This window comes from Centruroides sculpturatus, unplaced genomic scaffold (assembly GCF_000671375.1).
Source record: "Centruroides sculpturatus isolate CEXI.00-Female unplaced genomic scaffold, Cexi_2.0 scaffold57, whole genome shotgun sequence".
Classification (NCBI taxonomy): Eukaryota; Metazoa; Arthropoda; class Arachnida; order Scorpiones; family Buthidae; genus Centruroides; species Centruroides sculpturatus.
The window spans coordinates 1,178,066-1,200,774 of NW_019384382.1; the positions used below are offsets into that span (position 1 = coordinate 1,178,066).

The window sequence follows — 22,709 nt, forward strand, 5'->3', positions numbered from 1 at the left end:
TATTATTTCTAATGTTTTTTATTGCAAAGTCGATATGAAAGCATTAAAATTTTTAAGTGTACATCAATTATTATGTCTAAATATTAACAAAAAACAATAATTAAATACTTTTAAATCACCTGAAAGCAAATTATTGTACATCATTTGTAATTTAAATACTGTAAATCTTCTATTACTAATTTTAATATTTATGAAGATGATGATTTCATCATAAATACTGTTATTGTGCTTAATATAATTTAAAAAAAATTTTTAAGTTAATAATTAAAAACTTCAGATTTTTTTCTGTAACAATTGAAATTTTTAAAGATAATTTTTAATTTATTTTGTTAATTATAAGTGAAAAGAAAGATTAATGTTAATTACGAAAAATAAATTTAGAAAAAGTGTATAATTACAATCAAGTTTGAATTTCTAAAAATTATTGAATAAAACCAGATTTAGGCATCTAACAAATTAAGAGCAAAGATAGGTATTCGTCTTGTATTGATACTTATATTAATAGTTATATTAATTTAGAAATAAATTTAATAATTTGAATAATCTGGAAGACAAGATTGACCTTGAGAAAGGTTCAAACTTGCATCTTTTGCATACAATGCAGATGTATTAAAAGTTTCATAACTGTCTGATCAGGTTAATTCAGGTTAATTGTTTTTAATATAGAAAATAATTCATTTGAATTAATGTTTAGCTAAAAGATAGTCCAATGAAATCTGACTTTAAATGTAAGTACTGAGCAAGAAGTTTGTGCATTAATTATTAATTTTGTATATTTTGTTAATGTGATCTCCAGATAAGATATGAACTTAACTTTATGCTAAATTTATTGGTTTTAGCTCTGATCTATTTTATAAGACAATCCCAAATTATTAAAAAAATTATAAGTTTTAACTAGTAAGCAGTTATCAGTATGGTGATGTAATGATGTAGTATGATGCAGAATGCAGATTTGCAATGTATGCCCTGTTGGCAAGAAGTCATTGATTACAATGACTGCTTTATAAGGCATTATAGTCCATAAGTCAATGTATAGTTTACTTTAGTATTAATACATTTATTGTTTTTTTATGATTTTTTGTTATCTCTAGTTATGTAAATTTTTCGTATATGTTATTTTTCTTCTGTTTTAATTTATATTATATTACTATGCTCCTGCGCATGTGAACTTCTTGTGCAACAAACATTTAAAAATATATATTGTTCAATTTTCCATTCTACCAGTAAAACTTGAAGATGGCCTTTATAAAGGTTGAAAACATTTGTTTTTTAATAAATGTTTTTTGTTCTTTTAACTGGATTATGGTTTTGAAGTGTTCTTATAATGGATAGTCCTTTCAAGATTTGTGCAGTTTCTTTCATCCATGATTATCAGCAGTGGGTCATAGAATGACCTACTGCTGGTCATTATGGGGTGGGTTATAGAACTTACATTGGTATTTTATGTAGAATTTTAAGGTTACTGTAAGGTTTTTATTTCTGACCTATAAGATAACACCTGATTTTGGAGAGTTTTTTGATGATTTAAGTGTGATTTTATTGCCAAAGAAAACTTATGCTGCTTATATCTGAAGAATTCAGAGAAAGTTTAGAAATTAAAGAAATTTTCTTTAAAGAAAATAAATACATTTTCTAATTTCTAAAAAAATATATCATTCGGATTGATAAATTGTATGGATGATCACAAAATTAAAAATTTTCTACTTACTCCAACTAAAAATTTTCTTATTGCATAATGGAATTTTGACTTTCTGTTAATCGTATATAATGACAATATGAAATTGTTGAATTATTAATTAAAATATGAGAATGCTATATATTATAGTTTGGCATACTAAACATAAATATGGGAAATTTGATTAATAGAAAACTGTAAAGATAAAATAGATATGTTTGTATTGAAAACAATAAATAAACAAAGAATCAATAAAAATCAAAATGCAATAGCAATGAATTTAAAATAAAATTTGTAAGAGAAATAAATGAGGTTAAGTAATTCAAATCATTCAGAAATGGCATATAATGAAAAGTCTGCCCTGTATTTGTATAGTCCTTGAGCCTCCCACAAAGAAAAATTACTGAAATAAAGAATTTTCAGAAAATAAATTATGAACAGTTGATTTATTTTCTTGGGGTAAACTTTTTTACATATTTACTGGCATCATACTATCACATTTGTGATAGTACAAGATGCCAATAAATTTGGTTTCTTTAAAGAAATGTCTTTTTGCTGTCAAAATATCAGTGTATTAAACTTTTCTTGTCACTAAGTTATTTGACTATTTACTTACTTAAATATCTCTGAAACTACATTTTAAAAGTACAATTATTTAATAAAATAGTTAACAAAATTAAAGAATTAATCATCTAATAATAATTCTTCTTTATATAAAAGGAGGAAATTACAATATAATAGAACTTTTATGTCATTGTTTCAAATGTTGTATATATAAATATTTTCTCCATATAAGTGAAAGATAATTCTACTAAACAAAATTATACAGAAAATAAGCTTTGTTAATATGAATTTAATATCTGTTATTCATATGTAATATATATCAATATATATATATATTAATATAAAGCTCTGCCATTACTTTTATAATTTATACTCTGATTTATTAAAATAAAACACTGTTCATTTAGTTTTCATGTTAAGATTGTTATATTGAAAGAAATGTATGTACACATAATGTTGTTTTTAAATTTAATGCTTTAATTGTATAATTTGATTTAAAATTTATTTGAAAAATTGAACTGTTATAAATCAAATTAAATTGAAATATTATTTTCTCAATTTTTATTGCCAAATGCATAGGTTAGAAACTAGATTGAGTTGAAGAATTTAACATTGAACATATTTAAATAAGATTGCTATATATGGTTTTAAAAGATGTGAACTTAATTATAATTAATGGATAGCTTGAGTAGGCTCAAAGATCAATGGTAGAGATAACATATCTGTGTCATTCAAGATATGAAATCAAAATATAACTGATAGTCCTTTTAGGTTTTTCAAAAATTAATGAAATTATTATGAAGTTATAAAATTTCTTTGTGAAGAAACAGTTCCCTTTCTTCAAATTATCATCAATACAAGTAAAAAAATATACTTTTTATTCTTAAAATCTTTTGGTTGAAGTATTTTCTAAAAGATAAGAATTCCAATTAAACATTTTCAAAAATTTTTTAAAATTACAGTTATAATGTGCATTTATCAAGTTTAAAATTTTCACTTACTAAACATTAATTCTGAATTAATTCAGATGAACACTTTAAGTTAAAAATTTAGTATTACTGTGTTTGGTTATCACTTCTATTATTACAAAAGTTTGGAGCAAAANCGAGGGGGGACCCAAAAAAAACTGGATTTTTTGTATAAAACTTTATTTATTAACTTTTTTACAAAATTTCTTCAGTCACCTTCAAAGTACTCTCCATTAGATGCAATGTACTTGTGAAGTCTTTTTCCCCACTGTTTGAAGCATCTCTGGAACTCTTCAATCTTGATATCATCCAGTGCCCTTAGCGAAGCTGTTTTTACTGCCTCCACATCATCAAAACGCTTCCCTTTTAGATTTTTCTTCATTCTCAAAAACAGAAAAAAGTCGTATGGGGCTAGATCTGGTGAATGTGGAGGGTGGAGAACGACAGGCCATCCCCGAGAGGCCAAACAGTGGGTCACTCATAAGGCTGTGTGTGCAGGGGCGTTGTCGTGATGAAGGAACCAGTCACCTGATTGCCAAAGTTTCAGACGTTTCCTTTGCATATCCTCTTGCAGACATCTTAACACTTTTTGGCAGATTTTTTTCAATGTTTTCATCGTTTTGAAATGTTGAAGGACGCCCAGAACTTCACAGGCGGAACGAAATAACAGTAAGAGAAACACAACACTATGTTCAAATGTAAACCTGCAAACTGATGCCATTTGCACAGCTGTTTCGTGATCGTCTCTACTAACCCCATGTAATGGGAGAACTCTCTACAAAGTCTACGAATGGCAGTGTGCTCTCAGTTTGGTTCTTTTTGGGTCCTCCCTCGTATATATATGTATTTCAAACAGATGCCTGATGTTTACTAAATTAATGAATAAAATTATGCAAAAGTAATGTTAAATAAATGATTTCATAAAACTTGAAAAAAGATTGTACAGGATGAGTGCAAAGTCCCATCACCCTTATAGAAAATTAATAATTAACCCTATGGATTAATTTTTAATTTTCAGATAAAAGAACATGAATATTAGTTGATACAAGTAACTATACTATTAAAGAACATAATCAGTAATAGTTGAGTTTATAAAAGTGAAAGAACAGAAAACAGTGGAAGAGGTAAATGCAGACTTCCAGCAATGATTTAGATGACAGTCTCCTCCAAAAAGAACACTTTTCTGGTGGGAGCATGAGATTTTTATAACAGATAGCACAAAGAAGAATCAATAAAATGGCAGGCCCTCCAACAGATGTGAAAAACAGGAAGTCAAAAAGTCAGTGCCAAGATTGTCCATGAAATCAATGTGAAAAAATTTTGTGGAACTGGGTATATTCTGAACAGCAATGCTTAAGCTTATCCTTTGCACTACCTGTTATAAAATTGTTATGATTCCATTGGAAAAGTATTCTTTTTTGGAGAAGGCTGTTGTCCAAGTCTGCTAGAAGTTTGCATGCACCTCTTCCATTTTTTTGTTCTTTCCCTTTTATAAACACAGAAAATAGTAATTATATGTTTTTTAATAGTATAGTTAGTTGTATCAACCATTATTTGTGATCTTTTGTGTGATGAAACAAACAACAAATGGAACATACAATTAATTTTTTATAGGGTTGACAGGACTTGTGCCTATCCTGTATATATGTATACAATTCATTCAAATTAATTTGTAATATTTTGTTTTAATCATATCTAATATATTTTTATCCATTTTAAATTAGAAATTATTTAAATATTTAGAGTTTTTAAATTTTAGTTTTATTATCATGATTAATTTTTGAAATTATATTGACAAACTTGTATTGTGATTATTTTTACAAGTAATGATACTAAATTTTCTAATTAAAGTACACAAATTGGGCAATACAATATTGAAGTGAAATTATTAAAAGTACTTATGTACATTGAAGGCTTCATCACTTGAATCAAAAAAGGTTTTAAAAAGATTGAAATATGCTATCTTATTTCAAATACATTTAAAAATATTTTAACATAAACAATATAAAAACAGAATTATTTGCAAAAAGTTTTATATAAATACAAGACTCACATTAATACAATGTTTTTTATAAGTATAGAATTTTTTTAATACAGAATAGTATACAGAAATACTGTAATAATTTTATTTTAAATCATAATTCTATATTTTAGAAAGTTACAATAATAAATATATGGATTATGGAAGCTGATTAAAATTTTTTTTGCTAAAAAATAGTTTTAATACTATATTTACTTGAATATAAGGCATCTTAATTTCTATATGTTCACTGACAGATTTTTTTCTTTTTTTTTGAAAAAATAGTTTACTTAAGACAAATGCATGTCAACAGAATCAGCATTTATTGCACAGTAATACAATATACATCACTATTTTCCATGGTAACAGTGTCAGAAACCCCTGAACTTTCTCTGTTGGGCTCTTCTGAATCCTAAAGCCTAATGCATTTCTGTGGATTTGATGTTCACATCTTCCCATACATAATAATCCTCAGTGCTGTTTAAAGCATAATAAATACATCATTTCTTGAAAAAATGCTGCAAAACTTCTTTGGAATTTTCATCTAAATATTTACAATGTTATTGTAATAGACTTAGTAGATTGAGTTAAGTTGATGTTTTAAGTATTTGTTATTAGTCTAATAAAACTATTAAAATGATGCCATAGGATTAGTGACCACTATTTACAGAGAAATACAGTAAGATGAATGGCACTAAAGGTCACAAATTATGATGTAGGCTTCATTTTAGATTTGATGTAATATTTTCAGAGATATTAAAACTTGAAAAAGTGCATTTTACATTTGAGTAAATATGGTATTATTTGGAGAAAATAAGATTATTGTTTCAAATTTTTTTTCTTTCATTAATAAAAGGAGTTTAATTATTTCAGTAAGAATACAATGTTAATATTTTGATATTCTCTATTATTTTCAATCTCTCTTCTACTCCAAAATTCTGTTTTTTAAATACTCTTGCATTACATCTATATAACATATACTGTATTTCCTTGTTTTCTCAACAGCATTTTATAGACATCAAATTTTTCTTTTGAGTCTTCCTACTGAGTCTATTATTAATGGACAGTTTAATTAATATATTTTGTTTTTGAGAGATTAAAGTATCATATGTAATGGTGATACTATAATTTATATCATGGTTTCTCAACTGGGGCCTGTATAACATTACTGGGGTCCACAGAAAAAAAATAACAAATGATATTTTACAGTGATATTTTAGTGGTCTATAGGGTAATTCTATTTCAGAAGAATTGTTTTACTGAAAATTAAATTTCTACAGTATATACAGTATATTGTCAATTTATTTATTACTCATTTCTTGCATAAGGGTTTAAATATAAATTATTTAAAATATTGAATATGTAAACAACATATATATCTCATTGACAAAGGTCAAAGAGAGATTATAAAACCAGGGTCTGTTTTAAGGGGCCCATACATGTTAAGTAANTAGATTTAAAGAATTTTAGAATATGATTATAGGCTTGATAAAAGATGATAGATTAAATATGAATTCTATTCACTAATTTTCTTATATTGTTTCAAGCTGTCTTTTCCATTAAAGATTCATTCTATTCAATTTCCTCTATTAAAACTTATTTGAAACATCACAGGAGATTTTTCAAATGTGAAAATTACTTACATTTTAGTATATTTCTCTCAATGTTTATTAGATTAGTGATCAACTTGTAAATGTTGCTTACAAATGATTATAATTAATAGATTCGTACTGGTTTGCCCATGCTGCCGAACCCAGAGAGATATTTCGTCCTTTGACAAAAATTCCTTCTTCAGAGAAAGATGATTCATCATCCACACAAGATCACACATCTCCCTCACATAAATCTGCAGAGAAAAGCACAGACCTTCATTTAGAAGGTGTGAGTCCAGTGGAGAAATTGCAAGTTCCACCCAGAGCTACCACACCAAACCGTCTTGGTGAGTAACTTTATTGGAATGTGTTTAGCCAATAATTGAAAAGAAAATGGTATATAAATAATTTGTTTATATATAGGAAAAAAATTTTCATTGCATTTTTTTGCTTTAAATATTATTTATTATTTCTAATGTTTTTTATTGCAAAGTCGATATGAAAGCATTAAAATTTTTAAGTGTACATCAATTATTATGTCTAAATATTAACAAAAAACAATAATTAAATACTTTTAAATCACCTGAAAGCAAATTATTGTACATCATTTGTAATTTAAATACTGTAAATCTTCTATTACTAATTTTAATATTTATGAAGATGATGTAATGTTTTGTTTCGTGTAAATATTTGTAAAAATTTGATGCATTGTTTTACATGTGTTACTTAAAATTTCTATAAATAAATCATTTATTTTAAAATATGTTAAAGTTTAACATCATTTTATTTGATATATAACATTCAGATGAGCCAACAGCAGTGGATAAGACTACACCTGTTTCCCCAGTATCTGTCAGTGGACGGCTATCTTCAACAAAAATGTCACCGGCAAAAGGTAATTCTAACATCCGATCTAATTCAATTTATTATTACAAATTAAATTGTCATTTTGATAAAATATGGCAAAAACGTTTTAAAAGCATATTTGTGTTGAAAAATAGTTTTGAAGAAAATTACTTAAAATTGGCCTTATTGTTTTATTGATGTTTTATTTTACAAAATCTAGATTAAATTGAGCAATTTCGTGTTCTTAGGTGGTGATTCTGTTTTACTTGTGGGTAGCTTTAGGTGTAACAGGTCATTTGCTAAGTTCAAATTATATATATGGTATATATAAAAGTAAAAAGTGTTTTATGTTTAAATTTTTTCAAACAATTTAATAATTAAATAAACTTAAAACATTATACTTGGTTTTTCTGTGTGTTTATAAATTGATATTAGAATAATGATTTCAATTGTTAATATTTATAAATTTAAATTGTTAACCAAATATTTAAGGATTGAATAATTCAACAATTTTTATCAGTTTTGAATATTTGTTTCATGAAAAAATATATAAGTAATTTGTAAATTTAAGTATTAATAATTTATAATAATTTTTTTTTTTTTGAATTATTTATCAAGTTAAACTCTAACATTTTAATTTTCAGGAAATATAATGTAATTGTAATTTTTTTACATACTGTAATAATAAAAAATTATATTGAAATAATCTTTTAAGTGAAATAGATTTTTCTCAATATAACAAAAGCTCACTAAATGCTGTAAAGATGAGTTGTAGTTAAGCATGTAATTGATTAAGAAACAGGAAAAAGGATTGAGATTGAGTCAACATTTCCTAATTGCATACGTTTAAATAATATTGAATATTAAATTAATAATCTTGTTTACCTAATATATTTATGCCAAACATTTTAAATGTGAAATCTTTTACTAATATTAATACATCATATGCTTTTTTAATTAGATTACTAATGTCTTATTATATTTGATTTTTAAATATGATGGCTATATTTAGAATTTTTAAAAATAGTTCCTGGATTTGAATTTCAAATATTTTGTTTTTTTATTCCTCTCTTCCAAACTTAAACTTAAAAATAGATGCTTTTTGTATTTAGTGTTGCAAATAAAAAATTTTTCATTAATAATTAGAAAAATGGAATGATTTAAAATTATAAAATATGAAGAAATTGTTAAAATTCTTTTATTAATGGTGATTAACACTATTTTAATATATTTATTTTAACTAAAAGAAATGTATTACAGGCATTTTTTAAGTTATAAAACAAAATTAAGTTTTAATTATTCATTGAATGATTGGATAAAGTTGTATTCATTTCTGTTTATAAAAAAATTTTAAATGATTTAAATAATAAACTTCTTGTTTCACATTTAGATTGGCTTCAATAACATATCTGTATCCATCATGAACTTCTTACATCTTGATTACTCTGTGACTTCTATTGTATTGGAAGTAGTTTAACTCCAAAAATAGATTCACATGCAATCATCCCCAATCATTTCTAATCACATAAAATACTTCATATTTAGAACATTTGAGATAATTGTAGAGATTATTTTATAATTATCTATGTGATATAAAGTCTATTTTAATTTTTATTCATGTGTAAAAAATAACATTGTAAAAATTGACTATGTATGTCATGTCAGAATAATGAATAAATTTATATTCTTGATTATAAACTCACAGGTGATATATAATGATGATAAATCAAAATTTTGAATAAAAGTAATCTTCATTATTCTAATAATTGTGTAATACATTATCAGATTATTAATTATTTTAATAGGAACAACAAAAATGTATTATCATTCTAAATTTACTTTTATCTAAATGTTTCTTTACTGTTTTGGTGATTTTTTTACTACAGGAAAATAATTCTTATTTATTTAAAAATAAAAATTGATAAATTTTTTATTTTGAGTTTCTGTATTTTTATATATCTACAGCATGTGCATATAAATGAACTCACAAATTATAAATTCATTAGTAGTAGTAAATCAAAAGTTTTCTAAAACTTTATTTAAATGGAATTACTGTTCAAATAAAAATAGAAAATACTGTAATGAATTTAAAAAAAACTGCATGTGTATTATTAGTGAATTTTAATTTTCTTTTATTGCTTAAAAAAAATTTTAATCAAACAAATTTAATGAGATTAAATTTGATAAATCAATGATGTGTGCTATTGATGAGAAAATTATACTGAATATAAATATAAAATTACTCATATTTTATAACATTTGTAAATAATCCTTGATAGTAAATTTCATGAATAGTATTTTTTAAAATTATTTTTAGAAAGTTGTTTGATATAAAAACTGTTGTTAAATGGAATAAACTAATATATACAGATTATTTAATCTTCATCTGTGTGTGCTATATAAATTTATTTAATAATTTTAGATTTAAAGAATTTTAGAATATGATTATAGGCTTGATAAAAGATGATAGATTAAATATGAATTCTATTCACTAATTTTCTTATATTGTTTCAAGCTGTCTTTTCCATTAAAGATTCATTCTATTCAATTTCCTCTATTAAAACTTATTTGAAACATCACAGGAGATTTTTCAAATGTGAAAATTACTTACATTTTAGTATATTTCTCTCAATGTTTATTAGATTAGTGATCAACTTGTAAATGTTGCTTACAAATGATTATAATTAATAGATTCGTACTGGTTTGCCCATGCTGCCGAACCCAGAGAGATATTTCGTCCTTTGACAAAAATTCCTTCTTCAGAGAAAGATGATTCATCATCCACACAAGATCACACATCTCCCTCACATAAATCTGCAGAGAAAAGCACAGACCTTCATTTAGAAGGTGTGAGTCCAGTGGAGAAATTGCAAGTTCCACCCAGAGCTACCACACCAAACCGTCTTGGTGAGTAACTTTATTGGAATGTGTTTAGCCAATAATTGAAAAGAAAATGGTATATAAATAATTTGTTTATATATAGGAAAAAAATTTTCATTGCATTTTTTTGCTTTAAATATTATTTATTATTTCTAATGTTTTTTATTGCAAAGTCGATATGAAAGCATTAAAATTTTTAAGTGTACATCAATTATTATGTCTAAATATTAACAAAAAACAATAATTAAATACTTTTAAATCACCTGAAAGCAAATTATTGTACATCATTTGTAATTTAAATACTGTAAATCTTCTATTACTAATTTTAATATTTATGAAGATGATGATTTCATCATAAATACTGTTATTGTGCTTAATATAATTTAAAAAAAATTTTTAAGTTAATAATTAAAAACTTCAGATTTTTTTCTGTAACAATTGAAATTTTTAAAGATAATTTTTAATTTATTTTGTTAATTATAAGTGAAAAGAAAGATTAATGTTAATTACGAAAAATAAATTTAGAAAAAGTGTATAATTACAATCAAGTTTGAATTTCTAAAAATTATTGAATAAAACCAGATTTAGGCATCTAACAAATTAAGAGCAAAGATAGGTATTCGTCTTGTATTGATACTTATATTAATAGTTATATTAATTTAGAAATAAATTTAATAATTTGAATAATCTGGAAGACAAGATTGACCTTGAGAAAGGTTNGATACTCTATATCATTTTCTTTTACATTTTAAAAAATTTATTGTTTTAATATCCAAGTAAATTAAAACATGACAACTTAAAATAAGACAAAGTTTAATAAATTCTTATTAATTATTAAATTATAAAATTAATTTTCGATAATAATGTTTACAATTTGTACTAATAGTGGATGTGGTTGAGAATTATTAATACATATTCATCTATAAAATTTAATCCATGAATTTTTTTGGTAGTAAAATCGACTTGCCATTGATCTTTCGCTAATAATTGATGCTTTTTAACAGAATCTATAGGCCAAGATTTCTCTTGAAAAATTAATTTTGTGATCAGTGCTACCCAAATCACTACTACTATTATTTACACCATAGACTTTTATGCATACTTTTTTCCTGCAAGTTTTAATAGAATTTGTTGCCAATAAACATCCAAGAACAGCCAGTATGTCATCATCAGATGCCATGGCCAACTGACTGACTGTCTGAGAGACAATGGCGTAGCAAACATAACTGGCACCCGGGGCACCACACTGTTGGCACCCCCCTCCAGAAACAAATCTTGTTTGTCTTGGAGACCATTTGGCGCCCCTCTGCAAGTGGCACCCAGTGCACATGGCCTACTTGCCCCACCCTAGCTACGCATCTGCTGAGAGATTTTCTTCTTCGTGTGTGGGCGATAGGAAATTCTGAAGTTCCTCAAGGTCAGGCAGCCTCAAAGGATTAACTTAACGTATATGGCCGCCTTTAGGAGAATCTTATACCATCAGCATCATGTCACTTGACAGTGACATTTCTGAACATTTTGTGTCAGTTTGTTCCAGATCTTGAAGATTAGGGAAGAAGGCTATAAACTTTATAGCTTCTCCCCCAATATAAAGGTAATCAGTTTATTTTAATGCTAATACCCCGTTTGCACCGAGCATTTCGATCTAAATTGTGACTAAGGTTGGAGAGTGTTCCGTGGTGCGAATGCTCTCGACCGTTTCAATCTCGACTGAAACGAGGTTCAATCGCAATCAACTGGAGAGAGTTCTCGAAACTAGATCCAGTCATAAGAGAGATCCCACAATCCCACGCGCGTGAGAAAATACAAGATGGCTGCGAAACTCGTGTCAGGCTATCGACAGAGAAATAAAAAAGACATCTGGAGAGACGACGACATCTGTCTATTATTAGATGTATGGCAAGAAAAAGTATTTATTTCTAACCAAAACTTCCATTTTGTTTGTTGGTGTTTGTGACTTAACCGCGTAGTTACGTCAGTTTTATGATCGCGTGTAATAGCCAGGTTCTTCTTGAGCGGACTGCCTGTGCGAACAGCACGACGTTCAAGTAGCGACATTCACAATCCAGATTGTAGATAAATCGAGATTGAAGTGAGTCGTGGATTGTGTGCGAACGTAGTATAACCTTCAGTTCTGTGCAAAACTCCATCTTCACAAGGTAAGAGGTATTAAAAGTGCTAGTTCATAAATACAGTACAGGTAACCCCAGTATAACACGGCACTTCTATGGCACGGATTCACTCTAACACGGTTTGAGAATTGGGAACATTCACCGTATAACACAGTGGTTTTATAGCACGGGTTCACTCTAACACGGTTCGGGAATTGGGTAAAACCCTTCTACAACATAAAATGTAATAAAGGGTGCATTCTTTTATACTTCCACATAACTCCGCGCGAGCATTCTAATTGTTTTCGTGGCTACTTTGAATGCTCTTTCAACAAATAATTCATTTAATGGTTAAATTTTACAATTGGGACCCTTCTTTTGCCTCTAAAAGCTCATTCTAGAATTATAGATTCCTCCATTGCGATACTATCGATAGTGCGGGCGCCGCCATCTTTCTTTCACTATCATTCCTAAATGCCTACAAACAGCAGTGCACTCCTGTTGCAGAGCGATCGCTATTAATGAACGCACCCAAAAACTGTTACCAGTTGATGATGCTCATGCTGAGATCATCATATAGGATGAATAATCCTCTGGTAAAATATTTACTTAAATAATAAATATTTTACCTATGAAAAAAATGAATAATAAATTCGATTTAAATAACAGCATTTAATTACCAGCATTTAATAACAGCATTCAAACTGTTACCAGTTGATGATGCTCATGCTGAGATCATCATATAGAATGAATAATCCTCTGGTAAAATATTTACTTAAATAATAAATATTTTACCTATGAAAAAAATGAATAATAAATTCGATTTAAATAAGGATTTAATTAACAGCATGTTAAAAAACATGCTGTTAATTTTTGGAATCTAACCCTCCTTTTCACACTAGTTCTTTGTTTCGTATAACACGGATTCGCATAACATTGCAGTTTTTTGGAACATAACTCCCGTGTTATACGAGGATTACCTGTAGTTACTTTTTCTGAAATTCAGAGCTTCAGTATTAAAATATTTTTTAGTATTAAAATATTTTTCCAATTTGAAACAGTGTAACAAAAAAAATATAAGGTTTTTTCTGTGCAATGTATGGGGATCCACAAAAAAAAAATTAAGAGGAAAAAGGGCCCATGGGTAAAAAAAAGGTTGAGAACCCCTGATTTATGTCATATGTTTAAAAATATTTCAATACAAAAAAATGTAAATAATTTTTAACACGAAAAGAAAAATAAATATGAAAAATTATCATCCAAAAATTGTTTTGAAAACAAAGACTTATGACTTGAAATTTTGAATATAATTCAAAAGATACATTCATTGGAAAAAAATGATTAATTTCATCTGTAAAATTCCAAAACAGGAACTACTTTTTTGAAACTTCATAGTAATTAAAAATTAATTGTTCTAGCAAGTAAAATCGTACACAAAGAAACATCTGATCTAGAAAGAAATAAAGGTCTCAGAAGGGATAACTATTTTTAAATTAGTCATTTTTTCTCAATTATTTTGATGAACTGTCACTATTTCTCACTTTTCTTGCCATTGTGAGCAATGTGACGTTTCTAATATCACATGTTACATTATTAATTGATGTTTGAGAACTTAAATTATTATTTATGTTATGCTGTTAAGCACCAGATCACTTCTAACTGTAGGTATTGCATTTCCAAAGCTTTGGGTTATTTTATGAGGCTTGAGATAGTGTGGAATATCAGGTACTGTACAGTACATTAGTATTGGGTACAAAGCAAATAAGACATTTTGTTATTTTTCCAATCCTATTAATAAATCCTGTAATCCATTACAAAAGTATTTATTAAATTGGTCCTTAATAAATTTTATGAAGTATTTTAAAACATTAATAAATTTAAAAAGTTTAATGAGAAATTATTTTATTATACAATCAAAATTTTTAAAATGAAAATTGATAGAATGGTACCATTAAAAAATTTTTTTTTTGCACTTTTAAGTTTTAGAGCCAGTTCATTAACACCTGTTTCAAATTGAGATTTTGAGGGTGATTGTTAGTGGTTTGAAAAGAATTAAAATATGATACTTTCTGACTACAGATGAGATCCCTAGACATTACTGTGCATGGACAAAAAAGATAAGTCAGTTATGAAAATGAGTTAGTTTGTATCAGTAAATAAATTTGCAAATGAAATGAGAACTTAATTAATATTTATCATATATTATATATAATATATATTTATTATATATTATATATTATATAATATATTTATCATATATTATATTTATATTAACAATTTACGTTTCAGAATCTATGCTTGTTAATTAATTCGGATAAATTGCCTGAAAATAATATCAAGTACATTGTGTTTGCTTTTATTTTGAAATTGTTTATTACTTGAACTTGTAGAAGATGTCAGGTCCATAATCAAATTAATTCAATGTAAATGTGTAAATTGTAAAGAAAGAAAAATGATAAACTGTAGCTCATCAACAATGCTTAACAATGCACACTGATTTACATTCCTTCCACTTTCTTCACCCAGTATGGTAGTAGACCATTCCTGGAAATCTGCCATCTGGGGCTCTGGAATCTGTGGTAGGACAGTACTTCAAAATGTAAATAATTTTTAACACGAAAATCCAAATTAATTTTTAATTCAAAAAAATTTTTAATCCAAATTAGATTATGAGGAGGTCTCTTAAATTTATAATTTTGCGAAAAAATTTTTTTTAAAATTGCAATATGTTTCAAAATTTAAATATGCCAATAGATATTATACTAGGGTTTTAGCAATATCGCAGCCCAACCCCTTTTGGACCATTTTGACACTGCCTCTGTGTTACAATTTACAATAATTATTCACATAAGAAATTAACATTAGTTTTAAAATTATTGTTTAGAAAATTTTTTAAGTAAAAATTTTATTCATGGAGTTTTGAGTTTAAAAACTACAACTTAAAACTCAGTTTTAAGTTGTAGTTATTCATTACATCACTACTAATTATATCATAATGCATCAAATCTAAGATGCACCCCATTTTCAGAAATACTAAATAAAACATGAAGGAAAAACAATGCATCTTAAATTGAAGTAAATAAGGTATGCTTTTCCATCAGATGGTAAAGTTTGAGAAAAACTGAAGAAATGCCTACCAGAATATTTGATATACAAAGGCATGCAGTTTTCAAACTTCAGTTCAAAATTCGAACTATATAACGAACAAAGTATTTGAAAAAATACAAAAAATTTCACATTGCTTATTTACAACTTAACGCTAAAGCGCATGCACGTACTTATAAAACGTATAGATTAAACCTAAATAATTAAAAATAACATCATTATCTATCAAATAATATTATAAAAACTTGTTATAAATTTGTTTTTATAATTTATAATTTAATATATATAATTTATTAATAATAATTTATTAATTGTTTTCACAGTCTCAATTTATTAATTGGAACACAGTCATCTTTCCATCTGTGTTTTCCATAAGGAGTCTTATTCACCTCTGTTTTATACTTACAATTCACATGACCCTTATTGTTACAAACTTTTCGCCTTTCGTTCTTTGGTAAAAACAATTTGTTTCCTTCAAATAGCTGTGTGTGTGGGCCCCCACACACATTATTTGAAGGAGAATGGAAAGGAAACAAATTGTCTTGGATCAAGTCCCTGGCAACAACACAACATGGATCCCTGTCCTCTTTGGTCAAATCTCTTGTGAAACAATATCTAAGTAAGGGGAACAGAACTATTTCACAGGAGAAACGAATGAAAGTTATCACATATGTGAGATCCTGGACAGGTCTGAACCATCATAAAATTTGCAAAAAACAGTTAATTTAGAGAAAATATTTAATTGTTTAAAAAGGCGAGAAAAAAAATGGTTGTAGTCCAACACGTTTTGTTTATATCCAACTGCAATGCATAAACTATAAGTTGTAGAAGGAAAGTCATCTTTTGATTGGTGAGAGATTGAATTCAGCTTCGATTTTGACCTATCTTCACCCCAGATATGGAGTCCCATTACGCTTGGTAATGAGGGACTAGCCACTCGGGAAGCATGATTAAGGGAGAATGGCCAATCAGAAGGATAAAAGGAAGAACAGAGATTGATATAATCCCCAATCTTCAAGGACAGACTCACTTTTCATAAACTGTGAAAATTGTGCACCTGCACATGGTTAGTCAATACACATAAGATGCAGTTTTCTGTCTGTGCCCATCCTGAGAGTCATCCAACCAACCAACCGTCTCCCCACCTGCCTTAAGAACTGATTAATGCCACTTCTCCGGGGCCTGGAATACAAATTTGTATCGGCAGAGAATCTAGTTCAACAATGGCACCATGCTATAGACAGTATGTCTGTTTCCTTGAAATTAATAGCAAATACCTCTTTAAGTGATTGATAGACTTCATCTGCCTCCAGGTATTTAAGGTGTGCTCTATCTGAAACACTGTGTAACAATTTTACATCCTGCAGTTCAACCCCGTAAGTCATCATTATCTGCAAGTCACTAATGACATAGTTGACAGCTTCTTTCTTATAGAATATTCATGCTCCTTCATCCTCACACCTGGAACCCTTGCTGTCACTCCAATGTATAATATTGAGTGGTTGATTCGATCATCAGAAACAGGTACTGTGTAAACCCATGAAGAGTAGAAGTCATGTATATTGTTTTTATCATTTCTGATGAGTGAAAAAACTGTTGGAGTGCATCCATATGCTAAGTGTACCTTAGTAGTCCTGGCAATTATATATATATATATTAGAAAGTGTTTCGTTATATATGTAAGTAGCCAACCTGGTGGAGATTGGGGGGCTTAAAATCCCACTTCGCGGACACCAGTCTAAGTAAGCCAATTTTTAAGGGAATTCAGTTAATTTCGCATCAGTTATGGTCTAGGGTCCTTTCGTATGTGGGTAGTGGCAGCGAAGACAAAGATGACAAGTATCTTACAAAAACCGTTTATTTTAACATAAAATAAACTTACACTATGAAACAAAAAATTTTCTTTAACACAATCAGCTGCTTGGAAGTCCTAAGCATTGATGATGTTTTGTTGATTGATCAAAGGTGACCCCGGAGCAGTGGCATTAATCAGTTCTTAAGGCAGGTGGGAGACACTGTTGTTTGGTTGGACGACTCTCAGGATGGGCACAGACAGAAAACTGCATCTTATATGTTTATATACTTATTAATTATATTTGTTATTTATGTCATAATCATTAATGTGAAATTAATTGATTACTTATTTATCGTTTAAATAATATACATGTTTTGAAATTATATCCTGAACATATAAAACACTATGTATTCTAATTACGTAGTCAATTGGAGCATGTAAAAAAAAGCGTTTGATTTTTGTTTTAGCCGTTTTGTTCTATATCGTTTTTACTTGATGTCTATCTTTATATAGACAAAAACATAGTAAAATTTTTTTTTTCATAGTGCTGCTGTTGATTTTGTGCTCTATTGTTTATATAATCCCATTGTTGGAGAGATAATGAAGTTAGACATTTGTCCTTTACATTGATGCATTACTTACCATTCTGTGTTTTTAATTTTTAAAAGTATAAAAATCTGAAATTGGCTCATTGTTTCTAAATTACCCTGTATAATGCCATCTACCAGAAGAATTTATAACAACAAACTTCTAACATATAGAGACCAAACTGTCCACTATTTACTAAACATTTAGTATTGTGTCTAGATCTAGTACAATTAAAATACTCATTAAAAAATGGAGCATATATTATAATTATATTGTCAAAAATATAAATTATTATTATAATTTTATGGTATATTTCTAAATGCAAATATTTCATAACATTATTCCAGGAATGATGGATAAACACCTCAGTTCACTGTTGCATCCACAAATTATAATAATCCACTTTATCACAATTTTTAAGAACATTAAGTGACATGTAGAGAGAGAGAGAAACACTGCATGAAATCTGGTACATAATATTTGTGTTAAATTTACATTGTAAAATGTTAAATAATTTATTAAATATTTTTTTTATACATCAGCATGATTAAAGTTTTTTTTAACTAATAGAATATAGCCTTAATGCTGATTACTCATTATTTAGTTAAATCAGTATTACAGTATCAATGGAAATATATTAGACTAATCATAATTTTAAAATTAATTTCAAACAAACTAACAAGCATGTCTTGCTGTCAGTTAATTTTAAAATGAAATTTTTTCTGTTTGAGAAAATTGCAATTGTTTTCACTTGTATCACAAAACTTCCTATAACTATTAATACAACTTGTTCTTTGAAAAAGAGTAAAAGTTAAAATAATGATAATACTAAAAAATTAGTTATAATGAATTTTTTATATTGTATTTGAATTTAAAAACTTAAAAATTATTTATTTTATTAAATAAAAACAAATTAAATTAAAAATGTTATGCTGTTACATAAAATATTAAATGAATATTTTTTGAATTAAACACAGCATTTTAAATTAAGATAGATTTTAAGTTTTTAATAACTATGTTTTTTGTATGTATGTGAAAAAGTACCACCAAAATCTAGTGAAATAAGTGAGTGAGTGATTATTTTGAAAACAAGAACATTTTTAAAGATTTAAATAGTATTTAATGTTGGTTAGTTTTGGCTGAAAATAATTATATAGTTTTTACTCTTTGTTGTATTTTCTAATTAAAGTTTATAATAAGTTTATTTTTTATCTGAAAAAAAAGTTTTATTAAAAAGATTATATGGCTTTATATATCATTTTGTTATTTAATATTGAAAAATTACAGTAGTTCTATTACATTGTATTAAAATTATAGAATTGATAAAATTGGCCTTAAGGAAATTAACTGAAAAGTTCTCTATAATCATTTATGATGTGATAAATAAAAATTATAGTTTAGGATTATGTTAAATTTGTTCATTTATAATAATTATTTTAAATATTTTTGAATTATATGAAATTCTCATGCCATGTTTTCATTCATAAATGAAAGAATTAACATGAGAAGTTATGCAACTTTTTAATGTTTCTGCACTACGTATAATAATCAGAATAGCTAATAATAAAAAGTTTCTTGCAATTCAGAATATTTATAAATTTTTAAACAATGTTAAAATATAGTTTATTCAGTAGTAACTGTTTAACTAGTTAATCTCCTTCATAGTTTTAACTGTATTCCAGAGCTAGAACTGTTAAATATTAATGAAATTTCAATTATTATTAAGGAGTTTAAAAAGCCTCAAAATATTAGAATATTTTTATCTCTGCACAAGTATTACCAAACAATAAAAATCCTATTTATTTGAAATGATGTTGATCACTGTTACTGTTTATTCGTGAAAAAATTATTTTAAAATTATATTTATAATTTGATTAGTCATATTTAAATTTAATGAATACATTAATTAAAAGAAACATGTTTCAAATGTATGTGTTAAGTAAATTTTATCTTGCACCTGCTTATTTTTACATAAGGAATTTTGATAAATTTTTCTCCTAACTTATGATTCAACATGAAAAAATACAAATTTAACCATTACTTTATTTTAAATTAGAAGTAATTATTGTATGTATACATTGAGTTAATTTTTGTGTTGTGTGCTATTAGAATAACAATTGATAATTAATTAAACATAATCAGTCCTTTAAATGAAAGTAGATATGAAAATGTGATCATATTCGCATATATGCTGTTCATGAGTCATTGTTTTCTAGTATAACAATTAAATATTAGATTTCAATATATTTAAAATAATTTTTATGTAGGAAATGGTATTTGTGGGTAGTAGTAATCCTTACTTGGTTATTCGTGTTAGGTAACAATTATTACCACAATGATATCAATAGTTTCTCTGAGTATGTCTCCTCTATTAATTGCTGAATTTATTTTATAAATTATTCAACATCCGAATTTAAAAAAAATTTTTTTGAAATATTGCACAAAGACAAAACTTTAGTTGCAAATACGAATAGGTTACAAAAACGTTTAGAAATTACATTATTCAAATAAATTATATCAAAGAAAATCTAACTGTTAATTGTTAAAATATGGAAAGTTTTTCAAACCAAAAAGTGTCATGAGTTTATAAATTGCTTAAAAGTTAAGAAAATATATACAAATTAAAATATCAATAAATTATTATTAAGTCCTAACAGTTCAATTACATTGGAAACTAGATGGCATTAAGTTGCTGCTAGTGTTCTTTATCGATTTTTCCGCCTCTTTAACAGGTTAAAAGAAAAGTTATCGATCGCTGTTTTAGTAAATCGTTTCATTAAAGTATCACACTAAGGCGTTGAAGATGAACAAGACCATTATCCTAAAATAGACACAAATTTTATGCAGTTGTATTCTCATGAAGTCTTAAACTCTTGTATTTTCTTTTTATTGTTCCATATTAATGCACANCCAAGTGTATTTAAATGTAGTAAGAAAGATTTTTTCAAAGTTGATAGAAGGATATGTTATTTGTTTTGATTAAAATTAGCTAATACTGGATTCCATTCAAAATATAAATAATAAAATATGATGATATAACTTATTACAGAACAATTTAATTAAATAAAAATATTAATAGATATGAATGAATAGATTTTTTTCTTGAAATAATCTGTTACATCATTTTCTACACTGTATTATGATATATTTACTACAATATTTTATCAGTTGGTTTTGTAATGTCTTTACATTCATTTATATATATGTATGTATGTATGTATGTATGTATGTATGTGTGTTAATTATTATTATTATAATATTTATTTTTTGAAAATAGTTAAGAAAACTTTATTCATAGAAAAATAATTATAAAACTTTATTTGCCTCTCTATTTATTAAATAATATAAAAAGTTTTATAGCTTTCTTTCAGTAAAAAATAAAGTAATATAAAAAAATTAGTTACACTTGGTTGTTTCTCAACTTACCAATATTGAGAAAATTATTATAATAATAAAAACTATGTATATACCAGGTGTATAAGCTTAAATCTGCTGTTTTTTAGTAAGAAAAACAGGTTTTTTTCTTAGAAAGCAAAAACAAATTTATTCAAAGTACTTTCCCTCACTAGAGAGACATTTTTTCCATCTCTCGGGCAATGTCTGAATACCATGCCAAAAAAATTCCTTCTCTTTAGAGGCAAACCACTCATCAAGCCATTTTCAGATGTCTTCGTAAGAATCGAAGTGTCACTCAGCAAGTGCGTGACCCATCAATGAAAACAGGCGATAGTCGAAAGGGGCCAGGTCTGATGAATAAGCGGGATGGGGTAGCACCTCCCAGTTGAGTGTCTCCAAGTAGTTTCGGACCAATGTTAACACGTGCGATGGTGCATTGTTGTGGAGGAAAATCAGCTTGTCATGTCTTTGCTGATAATCTGGCCTTTTTTCACGCAAAGCACAGTGCAATTTGATCAGTTGTTGGTGGTAGCAGTGGGCATTGACAGTTTCACCAGGTTTCAACAGCTCATAGTAGATGATACCCTGCTGATCCCACCAAATGCACAGCATTGTCTTCCGTCCAAAGCAATTTGATCTTGGAGAAGATGTTGATGGTTTGCCTGGATCAACCCATGATTTCTTGCATTTAGGATTCTCAAAATATATCCATTTCTCATCACCAGTTACAATCCGATGCAGAAACGACTTTCTGTTTTGTCTGGCAAGCAAGATTTCACATGTGTTTTGGCATCTCTCCATCTGCCTATTGCTCAATTCATGCGGCACCCATTTTCCAATCTTCTGAATCTTTCCAACGGCACGTAGACGCATGGAAATGGCGGGTTGAGTAACACCCAATTGCTCAGCAACAATTTTTTGTGATTGGGTATCGTCCTCATTCAAAAGAGCCTGCAGTTGATGGTCATCAACCTTCCTGGGCCAATTTTCATGCTTCTTGTCGTTCAGGTCAAAATTTCCTTCTTTGAACTGATGAAACCAATCTCTGCACATGGTTTCTGATAAAGCACTGTCACCATAGGCCTCCACAAGCATTTGATGTGCTTCAGCAGCCGATTTCTTCAAATTGAAGCAGAAAAGCAAAGCTTGCTGCATATGCTCTTTTTCTG

At 27.3% G+C, this 22,709-nt stretch overlaps 1 protein-coding gene across 1 annotated transcript in view; it reads left to right on the forward strand.

The window, feature by feature from the left end:
* The first annotated feature begins 7,562 nt into the window (after window positions 1–7,562).
* Window positions 7,563–22,709, forward strand: part of LOC111617945 (inner centromere protein A-like) — a 31,647-nt gene continuing 16,500 nt past the window's right edge. The window contains exons 1-2 of the mRNA XM_023359342.1: window positions 7,563–7,714; window positions 10,357–10,572. Coding sequence (XP_023215110.1) covers window positions 7,699–7,714; window positions 10,357–10,572 — 232 coding nt within the window. The 5' untranslated portion in view covers window positions 7,563–7,698. The remainder of the gene's footprint in view (window positions 7,715–10,356; window positions 10,573–22,709) is intronic.